A 16,535-nucleotide genomic window follows, 5' to 3' on the forward strand; every position below is an offset into this window, starting at 1 on the left:
AAGGAATATAAATCTATTTATACTTAAACTTTTTAGTAACTTAATGTTTGTGCATTTTCGAGCAATCCGATTTATTGGAAGATGATTTATTTTTTAAGGTCAATGTCAAGCTCCGATTGACTTGAAGTTTAACATTACCTATGTTAAACTTCAAGCCTTTTTGTGACACAAAACACTCACTATGACAGAAATTTTAAAAATTTCAAGTAATGGGAGAAAATTGTAGGGAAACTCCAAAAATTTTAGCCAAACAAAGTTATTACGGGCAGCTAGTAAAATATAAGTATTACACTTGTTCTATGGTTGGATATTATGAATATACCACTTCTGAATTTAGTCTCCGACACTAATAAAAACTTTTTCGTAATACAAAAAGCAGGGCTAACATTATAGAACAACAACTATGTTTGTCCTAAAGTTAAACCTTAATATTATTATTTTATATAAAAAATTTTGTTATTAATGGAATACTGAAATATATTAATTCTGAAATAATAGTAAAATCCTCAAAATAGCCTAGCCTTGTTTATATTTATGCCCTTGTTTATAAACAATTACAATATTTCAATTATAGATAATTAAATATCATAATTTTGTACTTTAAAGTCATTTAACTTATACTCCAATAGATACATAGTAATACAAGCAGTAAAAATTAATTATTGAAAGTTTAAAACAAAGGTTTCATATGCTATACATATATATGAAATATATCTGATATACCATGTTAGGCACATAACAATGTTCTAATAGCAATAATTTATTCAACAGGAGTGTGGGCAGTCAACTTCACCCACTCTTTGCCTTGATTTGTTTAGAATGATTTAAAGGTGACTCCACCACTTAAATTTCGGATCTATAACACTTACAACACAATAATACAGTAGGCATTCAGATATATGATTCTTATGACTAATACCAATCTGCATAAATGTATGGATTAAAATAATGAGCAATCAGCCTTAATAACGTTTTTTATCAATATATATGTCGACATGTGCGCTGAAAACATAAATTGTCCGCGACCGGCAATTATAGACATCTCAAACTCACCTGTTTGGTGTCCACAGTGTCTGTGGCCTCCATGTTGGCATATGTACGTTCCTGCCTCTCCATGACTTCGAAAACATCAGAAACGCCTAATCCATCGACTGGGCATTACAAAAGCACATAATACTCCCATAAACATAACAATCACGATGGTACAAAAATTTATAACGAAACAATGTCAATGATCCAACTAAACACGTTCAACACTTTGAATCTACTACGCCAAAAGAAAAGGTACTAATGTCTTATTACTCATACCATTGGACACATTCTGATTATATCATCAAGAATATAGTACACCAATATCCAATTTTATATGTAAAATTAATAAAACACTGCTCATCACCATCTTAAAATTTCACGCATTCCGTCATCGAGGCCGACTGACTGTGGTCGCTGCCCTATCTTACGATTCTATTTACGCATCTTTTTTGAATGTCATGACATAAAATCAAAAAAATATTATTTTAAAATATTTTGACGATAAGGGAAACAAGATAAAACAAAGCCAAAGTAATATTCTTACATTAAATAATGTTGGATTTGTTTCTTTTATAAGTCTTTTAGCAGTTTTTACAGGATAACGTATATTAGGAACGTATTCACTATTAAACAGAACGAAGTGTTATGGTGCCATCTATGATTTTACAGTGAAAGTACTTCGTACAAATTCAAAGTTTAACCGAATTTATCACTTCTATATTCAATTATGACAAAATGACTCCTTAAAATATTATATTAATCAAGTAGATAAAATTGTTTTCTCTTTAGAATTAAACATGCTTTTCTATTTAAAATTACCATCAAATTAAAATATTTGAATAGTAAGATGTGAAAAAAGAAAAAAAGGCTTATTACTTATTAATGTAAATTGTCAGTTGTCAATGTCAAAAGGCCAGTGCGATATACGACTGTAGTCTGTACGTTAAACGTATGCGTATAAAAATAAATGCATGTTTTATAATGCCTGAATCAGTGTAGAAATATATTTGCACAAATGCCTCGAGAAAAGAGTAAATATCGAGACAAAAGGAGTTCATCTTACAGTTCTGAATCGTCATACGACCGAAAAAAGTCCAAAAGTAAACATAAACGACGTTCTCGCTCTAGAGATCGATCGGAATCTAGCAGTCAACGACGAAAACGGTCAAGTTCACATTCAAAATACAAAAGAAGGAGTTATTCTAGGAGTCTTTCGAGAGAACGGTATGAGAGCAAGTCGAAGCGTCGGTCATCTTCGCGTTCAAGATCTAAGAGGTCCAAACATTCCCGAGAGCGTTCACATTCAAGATCTAACTCTAGGAGCCGCTCGGCATACAACAAAAGTAAGCGAAAGAACAGAAAAAGATCACATTCTTCTAGCAGTAGATCCAGTTCATTTGATATAGGTATGTATTCAAAATGCTTTATAATTAAGACTGAATTGAAATGAGAAGCTTCCAGACATCTATAGTAACCCTTCTTTTCAGAACCCCGTAAGTTTAATTTAGATGACACAGAAACAAAGATTGAGAAAGCAATTAAAGCTGCAGAGGCAGTTGGTTTAACTATGACCAAAATACCAACCTATGAATACAAGGAAGTAGAGGTCAAAGAAGAAATGCCAACAATACATGATAGGAATCTTCTGGCAGAATTAAACAGTGACTCATTTGTGCAAAAGTCATTCACATCCTCAAGAAACAAAAAACAAAACATTGTTATTGACTTAAACACAGAGACTGTAAAGGTTGCAGAGCCAGAATTTAAAGAGCAAAATGATGATTCCATTTTAAACTTTAATGTAAGTAATATTTTCATATATAATTGTAATTGTATGATCCGTGAAACACATTTTTATATGATTAATTTTTTAAAAAATAGTGAGCACTCACTAAAAAGGTTGTAATTAATTGTAGTAGTTAAGTTTTTTTAAAATTCATATTTGTAATTGCTAATTAATTAGAAGTCCATTCAATAATTCTCAAGGAAACTGATATTCATTTATAATTGCTAATAATCTTTATCTGTATCTGAATTTACCTTGTGACTTAATTATGTAATTCTGTTTGAATAATAAAGTACATATTATATCAATTTTTATAACTATACATTCAGCTTTTGTATTATTTACTATTTTTTTAAAGTACTTTAAAATTATTTTTTGTGCTTTAAATGTGTGAAACCAGTATAGATTGTTTTTTCTTTTTGAATTGGGATTATTTAAGTTGCATTAAATTTACATCATTTTTCAGGAAATCCCCAGTCAAGAAGAACGAATGGAGATGTGGATAAAGAAATTGTATCAGTATAGAAAGAAAATGCTGAAAGATGAAGTGCAATGATTTTAAAATATAAATCTTTAGAAACTACAGGAATGTGAAATAATATAATTATATACATATTTAAAAATTCAAACACCATCATTACATCTTCAGTCTTAGATTACAATTACTTTTAAAGCAAAGTATTTATTACTTTTGTATATGATAATTATCCAATGTTCTTATTATAAATAAAAGGGAGACATAACCTAAAACATTTTTTATTAAACACAACAAGTATTAGACGCAACTCACAATTTTAACATGCCCTTTACTACAATCTCTATATTTACAACACAGCGTAAGCTTAACACTTCGTAACGAAGTTTTACATGTTGTTTCTTTCTCTTTGGATTCGACTGCTGTAAGTTCGGGAGACAAGATTCCAAGAATCCATGTATCGGTCCATGCACATTGCTATGCATTTTTGTTCTGAATTGTCTAAAGCTGTTCCAGGTTTATTGATACACTTTTTAAAACATTTCTCAGACATTTTAGTCAGGAGTTCTTGTGCATTGGCTATCGCGATTTGTTGCTTGACCTGGTCCATCAACTCTTCTTTTTGCGCTCCGCTTAATGACCCGGTAGATAAAGAATCCATTTTTGTAATAACAATTTTATTGAGTCGTACCTATTCAACTTTATACTCAAATTATTTTATGGAAAATCCTAACCTATAAAATATTAAATTTCACTGATTGGGCAAACTGAGCTCAGATCATAGAGACGTAATGTAGATAAGGATAAGTCAATAACACCATAGACAAACATAGTTCATTTTAAAATGTAGCTCCAGATTATAGAGATTTCAGAACTTAAAAAAATGTAAGGATAAGTACAAAGTAAACTTTTTATAAAGAATTTTAATAACATATAAAGCTTTTTTATTTCAAGTAAGATGAATTTGTAGGTTTACATATTTGTAGTATAGTATATAACCTAGTAAGTTGTACTATCAGTTAAGATATTTTATTCAATGCTTATTTGTAGTTGATACGGTTTTAAAATTTACATTCTACTGATTTTCACTTTTATTAATCAATCATTTTGAATCAAAAATATTAAATTTAATGAGAAACAAAATTTACTAATCCAGCTTATCACCAAAAAAAAAACAAAACACCTGATGACAATTGACATTGACAGTAACTGAATCGGCTTTTTGACATTCTCTGTAGTCGGATATTTGTATATATGTATGCTATGGCTCTTTTTGTAGCGAATAATAAACATGGATAAATATCTGTAGAGCAAATGACCTGAAAGATAATTTTAACTTATAAATGGACCAAATTGCTGAAGTTGCTAAAACGTTGTCTCATGATGATCTTCTTGAAGTTAGCAAATCATCACTTCAAACTATCTTAAGTTCCGATTCTTTGCTATCCGATTTGCCGCCGGATATTATTTTAGAAGAAATTCAATCGCTGGTAAGTCTATTTATATTAACTTTTGTATATAAAGTCTATTACTGTTAATTCAGTTTCCTAATCTGTTTCCGCAGATAGCTGTAGAGCACGGTCAATCTATTACAATATATATTTCGAGAGAAAATGAACATCCCTTGAAAGTGATCGTAAGTTTTAATTGTTTTTGTGTTACTAACATTCTATAAACTTAGTCTGTACAACCACCACTAGCCTATTAATGTCCCACTGCTGAGCTAAGGCCTCCTCTCCTTTTGAGAAGAAGATTTTGGAACATTTTTGGGAAGAATTGAATCTGCTTTGCTATGATGCCTTTGCTTCCATAAAAAATCTATTGTAATTATCTATTATGTTGATTGTACATAATTCTATAATTTTCAAACATTTTTAGGTCCCACAAAACACTACAGTAAGAGATCTAAAAAAGGCAATTTCAAGACATTTTCAGTTACATCAAAATAGAATCGGTAATAAAGTGAAAATATCATGGAAATATATTTGGAAAACATATAATATAAACTTTGACAGTTTGATTCTTGATGATGATAACAGTTGCATTGCTAATTATGGAGTTACAAATAAGGTTACATTAGCATTCAAGAAGAAAAGAAAAAAGCCAAAATTATAACTATATTTATTTATTACTAAAATAATTGTATCTGAAGATGATTAACTAGTGAAAGGTTTTACTTGCAGTAACATAGTTTTATAATTGTATATAATAGACAACTATTATTAAAAGAACAATAATATTATATAATATAGATTCATTTAATTGTTTAAAACATTTCCACTTTATTATTATATTAATGAGCCAAATAATATATTACATAATCTTTAGTTAAGAATATTTTTTCCTTCACTGCACTTTAAAATTATAATTTTTTTTAATAAACAATGTACATAAATGTACCATTTTATTGTGAGAAATTTTAAAGTTGTTCGAAGTCTGGTTGAGGAGGCGGCTCTTGAGGGAGAGGCTCAAAATCTCCAAGGCTATAATGTGCTTCTTCATGACGTGGGGTAGCCAACGGTCTATCATATGCATCCTTCAGTAGCTCCTGGTCATGCTAGGAAGATTAAATATTATTATTTAGAGAGAACTACAAAGTAAAATTATAAAATTAAATATTGTCTTTACATTAGCATCACACTGAATGGATTGTTGAATACTTTAAATAAAAGAAAAAACTAAAGTAACAGCCTGTAAATGTCCCGTTTCTGAGTTAAGGATAAAATTTGGGTTATGGATATACTTGTGGCAAATATTCATATGACCCATGCAAGTTTCCTCACAATGTTTTCATCACTGCAGAGCATGAGATGAATTATGCACTCAAAAAAGCACATCAAAGTTCAGTGGTACTTGTATTATTCGGCCATCTTGACAATCAACAAATAAATAACCAGTTTTAAATGTACTCAACTTTACAAAAAATTAAACTTAAATACAAATTATATACCTGATCCGATTGCAAAACAGAGGGTGGTGCTAGGTCGTCCAGTGATAACTGTGTGTTGATAACTGAAGGTGGAGCATAATCCGGTATTGCAGGCAAGCTCTCCACAGGCTAAATGATCATATATTTTATTTATAACGCACATATATTTTTATTTATCACATACTCAAGTTACAAAAACGAATTAGTATCATTGTCAATGACATTAAATTTTTTTGACATGTAATGCATATAATTTTTTTCATATAAAATCTATATTAAATAATTTACCGGTTCCACGGGCTCTTCAGTTGCCTTAGGTGGATAACTCTCATCCCTTACTGTATTGGCCCGGGCGTCCTCTTCTGAAGTGTAAGCACTTGTGTGATGTGTAGCCAATAAATGGGTCAGCATGTCTGTGCCTGTATATATTTTTTAAGTTAATTAGATGTGGGGAAGTGTATTTTTTATTTTCTGCTACATAGCAGAGCTTTTCTTTATTTCTGCTACATAGACATACATATGTCTGCTATAAATATTAGTTTATTTGACAATTACTAATTGTAATAAAATATATCATACTACTAGTTGATTTTTTTCGTCGATTATTTAACTTTTATTTAAAGAATTTTATTTACTTTGTATTTTTATGTACAGAAAAACGTAAAATTTTATTATTCTGAAAAAGATAACTGTCGGGTGAAAAACCTCTCTTCATTCTAATGACATTAAATTTATGATCGAGTTCAGAGGAAGACTAGAGGAGATCAATGCATTTGCGATTTGAGAGCTTTACCATTGTTCACCAGTGATTGGTGGACAACAACGTACTCACCGATGTCGGTGGCGTACCCGCAGACGCAGTACAGGCGAGTGGCGGCGCGACGCGGAGCGACCTCGAGCGAGAAGGGCCCCGCGCAGTAGCCGCTGTGCCGCAACATGCCGCGGTAGCACGACGTCGCGTATGGGCACTTGCTGCATTTCGTGCGCCCCCTGATAAATTGCACAAACAAATTGAAATAATTTCAAAAATAATCATCGAGTGAGCAAAATGGCTAATAGATAAAAAAAATATTAGCATTTTATTGAATTTTCATAAAAGATACTATAGAGTATCAGTTAGGGGGAACTAACAAAAAGTGCTTGTCGCTATCGAGTGGCGTGTCGCACTCGCGGCAGAGGAAACCGTCTGGCAGCACTAGTGTCGTCTGCTCGTAGGTATCACTGATGGCGTGACTCGTTGAATCTTTGACTGGTGGTCGCGCTTTGTTCTAATTAAAAAACAAAGGGTTCAATAAAATAAATATGCATCATATTATAATACTTTGAAATGAAACACTATTTAGGTTTATGATTTATATACAAAAAAAACATTGTTATCGCTTTCACGAGCAAATAATTTTTAATATATATGTATGTATGTTCTATATTTTTAATGTATGTATGTAATAATATATGTAGAGTTATTATTTCTTACCTTGGGTTGATTTATCAAATGCTCTTCAGAGCACAATGGAATTACATCATCTACAGGTTTGTGATCACGAATTTGGTGCTCTTTAAGTTGGCCTGAAAATAAAATGTTGAAAAATTGATTGTTTTTTTTTTTCATACCGAATAGCGTTATTTAAGTCCAGCGTACCCATTTTTTATTATTATTATTATACCTACCAAGATGTACGAACTTCAACACGCATCTGTTACATCTAACTTCTAATTCCTTATCCTGGTGTTGTTTTAGATGATCAATGTACACCAATACGTTCGATGTCAGTTCGTGGCCGTCTGCGTATATCGGTATCACCTATAAGCAAAATATTTTTTATATAATATTTTGTTAATTAAGGACATATTTTTAATTTGAAAGTTGTAATTTTAACATGGTTTCTACTAAACTAGCTACCTCACTAGCTAGTAGACCGTGATCTAAAACTTATATAAAGACCGTTCAAAGCAGAGCTTTGCACGGTCTTTATATAAGTTTTATATTGAAGAACAAATATAAAATGAAAAATATTTGTTTTTTTTTCGGCTAGGAAAGTTAAAATTCCCGGCTTTTCCCAAATTGAATCTGCAGGTATTATACATATAAAACTTCCTCTTGAATCACTGTTTATTAATGAGAACCGCTTTATTATCCGTTGCGTAGTTTAAAAATTCGAAGCATACAAATGGCGGGAAGCGATTTCGTTTCATACTATGTAGCACAAATACGAGATAAAAAGTCACACTATTTTATACATTTTTCAAATAGGTAAATTTTAAACTAAGTTTTAGCCATATTAGTTAGGTAGTAACCATTGAATAAATACGTACATAATTGTAATGTATTTATAACTTAATGACACTAAACAATAATGTATACACATTATTATTCGTTAAATAAATAAATATATGAACCAAAAAGCCATCTCAATGTATATGTGAGGGCAGTGACCTTGAGGCAGTGCGGGCAGTGCAGCGCGCGCGCGCGGGCGTGTCGCGCGGCGCGGTGCTGCAGCGCGGCGCGGTGCGCGGACGCGCGGTAGGCGCACGAGCCGCACGCGTACGGCAGCTCGCGCGGCGCGTGCGCCTTCTGCATGTGCGCCGCCAGCGTCAGCACCGCCGCGAACCGCACCTGCCCGACCATTGTTCGCACTTGTTTATAATGTAACACATTGCCGTTAATATTGCAAAGGAGGCTAAATGGAAAACCAAACCAACTCTGCCCGAAAGCTTCTCTAAGGAATAAAAATAGTTATAGACTCTATATATCTAGTCTCTTTAGAAAAACAAAAATCTGTTGACAACAATTTTAAGACTATTTCAGTTCAGTTCACAATTATTATTATTTTTTAATTTATGTTCTATTATTTATTTTTATTTTTTTAATAGTCCCCGTGATCGCTTTTTTGTTCATCGGATGTTTCCGACTGAACAAGCGAACACGATAATTTTCAAGAGAATTTTTTTTTTGTTTTATTTGTTTACAACTCAGATGATACCAATACACCTTTCGTAGAACCCGAGCTGAAGATCCTGGCAACGTTCTAGTTAAAGTTTGCTCATAATATGAACCTCATTTCAACAAGCATTAAGCGTAGCGATATTACCTCACAGATGAGGCACGCGTAGGTGAAGAGGTCGGGCGACTTGGTGTCGACGGGGTGCGAGATCTTGAGATGCGCGTCGAGCTCGTCGCGCGAGGGGAAGCGCGCGAGGCAGAAGGCGCACTGCGGCGCGTCGGGCGCGGCGCCGGCGGGCGGCGGCACGGCGTGCGCGAACAGGTGCTCCGCCAGCGGCGCGCTCTCCGTGAACTGCTCGTGGCAGAGCGGGCACTGCGCCGACGGCCGGAAGGGTTATTACAAAAATAAAACATGACCAACTTTTAGACACTTGACAAATTTTGACTTTGACATTAATCACCAGCACAAAGATTATAAATGCGGATGTAAATCTGTTGGTCTCTCACAACCAAACCACTGCACCGAAGTTGACGGAATTTTTGTATGCAACAAGCTAGAAGTCCATAGGAAGGACGTGAGCTTTTTGTATGCTTTCTGACCCTAAAACTCGAGCGAAGTAGCGTTCGACTTGTAAATTATAATTATATTTTGTTCACTAATATGGTCTTACCTCGACAGCGATAGCTTCATTTTCTGTCTCTCCCTCCTTGGTTTGTCCGAAGTAGAAGCGTTCCAGAGACACGGTCTCCTCGGGCTTGATTTCCTTCTTGATATTCTTCAGCGGTACATCGTCGAGGTCGTCATCTACATAGGAGCGGACGGTCTTGCGACGTCCACGTGGCGTGGGTGTCTCCTCCTTCTCCTTTGTTTTCTCCTGCTTAATCTTTGTACGACGAAGAGCCAATGGTACCTAGTAAAATAATGTGAGTGTAAGATTATGTTTAAAATATGTTTGGATCCTTAATTTATACAGATAATAACACAAATCAGTCAAAGTAACCTAACTTTACCGAAACAGTACTAAAAAGAGTTTCTTATCGTAGCAGCTCTAAAAAAGGACTTTTTATATATGACAAAAAAATATATATATTTGCCAGCCAAACTTTGTTTTCGTTTGAGAAATGCGAGCACTTTTCCTCGCTAAATATATTTTTCACGATTGATAACACACAGCACAAATTGAAAATAATCCAATACAATTCTTGAAAAAACGCTCCGGGAGTCCGTGAGTGCGTTAAATTACGGCGTGACGTTTCACACATGATTCACTCAGAACGAGACAAAGTGCGCTTAAAAAAGTTTTCAATTAAAAAACACGATATTATGATTGTTTACATTCCCTATTAAAAAGGCTACAATGAACGGTATTTTAATTTATCTATTTTTAAACTATAAACTCCATCTATCTCGATAAACTCATCTCCACGAACCTCCTCCTCGTCATCATCATCCTCGACGTAGGCCGTCTTTTCCTTCTTCCTTTTCTTCGGCGGAGGTGACGGTGACGGTTCCTTCTTCTTTCTACCGCGTTTGCTGCGAACTTCCGGCTCAGGGTCTTCAGTTTTGTCTTTTTTCTAGAATATTCAAAAGAAGTATATCATGACTAAATACAATGCAACTTTGGTATCTAAATGTTCTCAAGCGAAGCGAAGAAGTAAAACCTAAAAGTGTTTAAATATAACTTCAATAACTATATAGTTTATTTCAATAATAGGAATAAAGAAAAATCATTGACATCATTAGTTGAGAAATAAAATTCAATGAATAATGAATGCGTGAAAAAATGTCGACGAAGTTATTATCAGAACTTTAGAAGTAAAATAAAATTATTTTCGTCTTTACCTTACTAGGATATTTCCAATTCTTGAATGGATTGGAAGCAATCTTGTTAAGTCGAATAGTGATTGGATCTTTGGCCTCCATTTTTGTTTGCTCGGCAATATGAGCGACGATATTATCGAACGCTTGACCAGGAGATACGCCGAATCTACATTACAGAAACATTTGAAATATAATACTAAGTAATAATATTAATGTTAAAGAATCGATACTGGACAAACATATTCTACTCAAATTTATTAAAGAATGTTTAAGTTTAAACAATCATGTGTATATAAGTATACTAGTTTTAGCCCGCGGTATCGCACGCTTGTGAGGCGTTAGGGGTGTGAGCTCTCTCTGCTTGAAGGTAAGGTAACTCTGTCTTTTAACTGTACCCCTGACAGTTTGTATGAAAAATTCATGATGATTGAGTAATTAATATGTGAAAAGGTAACAAATAAACTCATTTTAAGATTTATATATTAAAGATAAAAAAATTTATAGGTCAGTATTTTTACTGATATATGCAAGGTTGCTCATAATATTCTTTTTTCCATTAAAGATGTCAAATCAATTGTACATGGAAATTATTTATAGCTCCAGAACATATCATATTTAAATTCTGACTGTGTATTTGGTGTACAATACACCAATCGATAAAGGAACAGCAAGGTGGATATACCACAATAATATTAAAGTATAAAAAAATTGTAATGCAAAGCTTCTCACTTTTCTCTCCATACTAGTTCATCAAGAAATTGCTGAATTATCTGCCTTGAAAGCAGCGATAGTGTGTTCTGGAACATTCTGGGCACAATCCTTCGAAGGTACTCCATTATATTAGCATTGCTGTACTTCATCGGCTGATCTGAATGCGAAGTCGATTGGTGGACAGTCTTAAAGCCCATGGACACTAATGTTCCTTTGTCAACTGTTAAATCTGTCAGTATAACTGAGGAGGGATGAACCCAGTTGGTGAGTGGTTCGAGAATCTTCTGGAACCGCTTCTTGTAGTTTTTTTCGTATTCCGCCAATGGTTCGACTGCACGAAGGCGAATCTGAAACAACAAATATAGAAATTTGTACAATGCTGTAAGATAGGTAAGTCATATTAGTCCAAAAAATAAATTTTTAGATTATTATGTCATTAGGTAAGTTATGGTATCCTAGTTTCAGTTTAATATAATTGACTTAACTGATAACATCCAAATTCTTACTAATTATTAAAAAATAAAATAAAGTGCATGTATAATTTTTATCTACAGAGTTACTATTTGTTTTTAACAATATTTAACTTATAAAATAAAGGACTATTTACTAGTTATTTATTTTATAAGATGACTATTTACTAGTTAGTTACGTTGGCCCAAGGTGTGAGAACCGTATAAGTAAATGCTTAATCAGCATTATAGGAAAGTAACATGAATTGTTTCATATTGTGGGAAATATATTTTATGTGAAAATAATGTATTAAAAATAATTTGAATTGATTTTAGCAAGAGCTTCAGCTCGGTCAATTCATTAGTTAAATTAAATAAGTTTAAATTTAATATTTAATTATTATAAAATAAAATCAACTCTTACTATCGTGAATAAATCTAGCTATTTTACAAATGTTTAGAAATAAATTTTAATAATTTAAATATTAATTAGTGTGGTTTTATACTGTTCAACACTTACCAATTTCTCAACAGGATCCAGCACACCCAACACTTCAACTTTAACCTGTCTCTGAGTGCCGTCATGGCTAGTCGTTCCCAAAGATATCACCCCCACTTCGACCTTCTTTCCTTGTCCACCTAGTAGACCCATATGGTGATGAATCGCTGAAGTACACACCGCCCTTAACCACGTAAAGAGACCCTTGACATACAAATTGTCTACTTTGACCCATTGTACGACATTCTGTACGTTTGTCTGGCATGCCCAATGGTAAATAAGTTTAAGGAGCACACTTGGGGGGAATGTAGCGCCTTCGAAGATAGAGCTGGAGAATACGGAGACGAACCGCGTGGGGCAACACTCGGATATCCACACGTATCCGCCGGAGTACGGGAACTTCGACACGTCGGAATACATGCCTGGAGAAGAGGAAAACAAGATAATAAGTACATAGTCACCGTAATACAGAAGGAAGGTACTTGTCCGTACAATACAATACAATTGCAATATTAGTTATTTCAAATTGTACACAATAATTAAGTGAACATTAATATTACCTTATAATTATAAAATAAATATGTTATATAAAATGAGAACTTTTTACTTACTTTTTCTTTAAAACAAATCTTGGCAATTAGTAACATAAGCAACTTCGCTTATGTTACTAATGAATACTGTGTTATATGTATATCGCACCCCGGTGCGAGACCGTCACTTTTGCGAAAATGCAATTTTTCAGGAGCGTTTAAAACTTTGACATTCTCCAAGCGTCGCCATGATTCGCGCCAAAACCATAATGACACAAAAGCCATATTACGGCAACTATGTGTAACGGTTATTGCACCAAGTAAAGGACAGTTCAGGACACTTATTACGCATTTAACTCATTTTTTTAATTTTTGCTAATTCGATGGCCTCGCACCGGGGCTGCGATATGTTAAAATTAGTTCGTATGTTATGCAATTACAAAGAGTACTAATATGGTTTGATAGTTCGAGACAAGGATACATTATTCCTAATGCAATATAGTTTAAAGACGCCTCACCCAGCTTGAGCTTGTTGCCGGCGTGCACGGCGCACCACTGCTCGGAGCGCACGAGGCCCTGCTGGATGAGCCACTCCGTGAACTTCATGGGCGTGTGGATGAGCACGGACTTGACCTTGCTGTCCAGCGCGGCGCGGTCGGCGCTGGGCGGGCTCTCCTTGGAGCGCAGGTAGGGCCGCGCCACCACCACCAGCGACGGGAACGTCTTGCCTGCGCACACATTTATATTTATATATATCATAAATTTTTTTTCTCAAAAGATTTACATCTAAATCACTTACAGAGAAAATTACAAAACAATTAGTATAAAAATTAAGTTGAATAGGCGTACATAATAGGAGTAATAATACAATAACCCAATAATATCAATACAGTGCTAAACAATACAAGGATATTGTGTGATGTAAATGTAGGGTAGTCTACAAAAAAATATATATATATGTAGTGCGTAAGCAAAATAATGATAAGTAAGGAAGGTGACATATTAAATCTATCTAATGGTTTTAAATTGGTGGTTTTTATTGTATATATATTTTTATAGGTAATGTGTGGAATATAATGTGTGCACTTATTTATGATTATGTTTATAATTTATATAAATATTATATATATATATTACATTATATATTAGATTCAATTTAATTACAGGAATTAGAATGCGATATATAAGGAAATGATTTAAAACCTTATATAAGTAATGCCTCATAATCATGCAAAACAATTAATATTAGTTTTAATAAAAGCAATTATTAAACTATTTATACGACAATACATTACCTTGTAACTTATTAAACGATACCTCCCGAGAGTCAGCAACATTCTTATTACCATCGTCTTTGGTAAGGTCTACAATTGCTGTAGTTTTAGTTGCACTGCCGGTAAGCAACCCACCTACCGCAGTTGCTTCAGATGGACGAACATTATTAACTACACTGTGTACAACTGAAAAGATAAATATTTCCAATTAAACTTACAGTATATTAATTTTTAGGTGACCTTGGTTAATCAAAGTGTTTCATCTGCTGTCCTACTTGAAAGAAAAAGTGACTGTAGCTGTTAAGAGACATTTTCTACTAAATTCATTAATAATATAGTTGTGATAAAACTCGTAGGGTTACAAAAGCAAAGACAGGAGTAAGAATAATTACTACTAATTTTTCAGGTGTGAAAATATAACTTTCATAGCACTGCTAAGTATCTTTTTTCAAGCGACGCAAAATCAGGAGCCAGTCAATATAGGAAAAGAGTAAATAGTTTGCAATATTAGTTATTCCAAATGAAATATTGACTAACTTATTTTTTTAAAAATATAATTAAAACACGAAATTGTACTTACTAGATGGTGCCAAAGTTTTGTCTTTAGTTTTAGTGACTTCCTTATCATCATCCCTCTTTTTATCATCTTTTTTCTTATCCTTGTCCTTTTTCTTCTTCTTATGGCGAAGTTCTGGCGATTTTGCTCTGTCTGATGATGGAGAGTAATCCCGGTCTTCCTCACGATTCTTTCTTGGTCGTCCTTATGAATGTTTTGCAATGGTACATTTTAGTTGTCTTTTTAGATCATTTCAAACATGGGCAAAACATTTTGCAGTTTGTTCAGTTACAGTACAGTAAATGTTTGTGAAAAATTTCATATCATTTTAAGATGTAATGCATAGTAATTGATGTAAAAAAACTTAAAGCCAAGACCCACAAAATAGAATATCCTAGAATTATACAACAAAAATATTTACCTCTACGACCCTTATTTTCTTTCTCCTTCTCTTTACAAATTGAGAGAGACCGGGATCTAGATCGAATGATATCAGCACTCTGCCGTTCCAAATCTTTGAGAACTGGCTGCCTTTAAAAATTAACAAATATTGATTACTTCTATTTTATATCAAATAATATGTGTAGTATTGAAAATATATATAATACTGAAATCCACTTAAAGAACAAAAGTTACTTCAAATGTTATCATTAAATATTGTTATGGGATAGTTAATAAAAACCTGTAGTGCACTCACTTTCCAAGCAATTGGTAAGCAGTAAACTGATCTCCATTGTAAACAATTTCACCTCCAGTATCTTTAACGATAACATCAAGTTTGTTTTGAATGCTCTTATATTCCTCATCAGCGTTTTTATACGCTTGCAATTGTGCCTCTGACAGCTCCTCCTCCCAGCACTCCAACTCCAGAGTCGGTACATCAGGACCAAAATACGAGCGCTTATATAAATCGGCTTCAATGATCTCAGCTTGAGGAGGCACGGGTGGAGCCGGCTCCTATATAAAAAATATATTGACTATATTTATTATAGTTTAGTAATTAATACTTTTATTAATTTAGTATAGTAACTTATTTATTAAGAACAAACATTTATTTGATGTCATTTTTACATCTTGTTAACAATTTGCCCATGAATAAGATTTTTTATTTTTTATTTTAGTGGTTACTCCAACCTACCTCATTATCTGCTTTGAGTTTTTTAAGCTTCATAATGCTTTTCTACGTATTTGCCATCAATTTCCATGAATACATAAATCATACAACCTTATATCCGATTAAATAGATTTTTATATACAAACAATACACTATCATTGATTGGCGAATGGCGACGCCAAGCGGCCAAATTGTGTCAATTTTGAAGTTAATAAAATGCTGCCATTATAAAGTACCTAAAAAACTACCATGTTATTTAGATACATGTAAAATTATCAAAAAAGTATTTAATATATTTGAATATATGAAATACTTTATTATAAAGCTTTTAAGTTATATGTTCAAAGATAACTTTTACAAAAACATACATTCAAATTGACTTGTTTGTATTGGTATAATTTAAGGCGGATATTTGAG

General features: G+C 33.2%; 5 protein-coding genes across 5 annotated transcripts in view; 2 read left to right on the forward strand and 3 right to left on the reverse strand.

Annotated features, from left to right (window-relative positions):
• The window catches only part of LOC125077271 (patronin), a 51,004-nt gene extending 49,572 nt beyond the window's left edge, over positions 1-1,432 (reverse strand). Inside the window, exon 1 of the mRNA XM_047689168.1 lies at positions 1,054-1,432. Within this exon, the coding sequence (XP_047545124.1) occupies positions 1,054-1,116 (63 nt within the window). The 5' untranslated portion in view covers positions 1,117-1,432. The remainder of the gene's footprint in view (positions 1-1,053) is intronic.
• Positions 1,433-1,944: 512 nt separating this feature from the next.
• On the forward strand, positions 1,945-3,565 carry LOC125076970 (splicing regulatory glutamine/lysine-rich protein 1). The gene is made up of 3 exons (XM_047688728.1): positions 1,945-2,438; positions 2,520-2,833; positions 3,285-3,565. The coding sequence occupies exons 1-3, from the start codon at positions 2,048-2,050 to the stop codon at positions 3,372-3,374; spliced, it is 795 nt and encodes a 264-aa protein (XP_047544684.1). The 5' UTR covers positions 1,945-2,047; the 3' UTR covers positions 3,375-3,565.
• On the reverse strand, positions 3,559-4,079 carry LOC125076971 (mitochondrial import inner membrane translocase subunit Tim13-like). The gene has a single exon (XM_047688729.1). The coding sequence runs from the start codon at positions 3,952-3,954 to the stop codon at positions 3,682-3,684; it is 273 nt and encodes a 90-aa protein (XP_047544685.1). The 5' UTR covers positions 3,955-4,079; the 3' UTR covers positions 3,559-3,681.
• A 442-nt stretch (positions 4,080-4,521) lies between these two features.
• On the forward strand, positions 4,522-5,548 carry LOC125077017 (U11/U12 small nuclear ribonucleoprotein 25 kDa protein). The gene is made up of 3 exons (XM_047688789.1): positions 4,522-4,783; positions 4,858-4,929; positions 5,172-5,548. The coding sequence occupies exons 1-3, from the start codon at positions 4,637-4,639 to the stop codon at positions 5,406-5,408; spliced, it is 456 nt and encodes a 151-aa protein (XP_047544745.1). The 5' UTR covers positions 4,522-4,636; the 3' UTR covers positions 5,409-5,548.
• A 7-nt stretch (positions 5,549-5,555) lies between these two features.
• LOC125077016 lies at positions 5,556-16,298 on the reverse strand. The gene is made up of 20 exons (XM_047688788.1): positions 16,143-16,298; positions 15,702-15,961; positions 15,426-15,535; positions 15,029-15,208; positions 14,470-14,634; positions 13,693-13,902; positions 12,666-13,066; positions 11,715-12,043; positions 11,007-11,151; positions 10,595-10,738; positions 9,835-10,074; positions 9,312-9,536; positions 8,657-8,836; positions 7,891-8,023; positions 7,697-7,788; positions 7,354-7,490; positions 7,055-7,212; positions 6,511-6,641; positions 6,244-6,351; positions 5,556-5,850 (listed from the first exon to the last, which is right to left on the reverse strand). The coding sequence occupies exons 1-20, from the start codon at positions 16,173-16,175 to the stop codon at positions 5,713-5,715; spliced, it is 3,519 nt and encodes a 1,172-aa protein (XP_047544744.1). The 5' UTR covers positions 16,176-16,298; the 3' UTR covers positions 5,556-5,712.
• Positions 16,299-16,535: the final 237 nt, after the last annotated feature.

Source organism: Vanessa atalanta, chromosome 3, assembly GCF_905147765.1.
Source record: "Vanessa atalanta chromosome 3, ilVanAtal1.2, whole genome shotgun sequence".
NCBI classification, from domain to species: Eukaryota; Metazoa; Arthropoda; class Insecta; order Lepidoptera; family Nymphalidae; genus Vanessa; species Vanessa atalanta.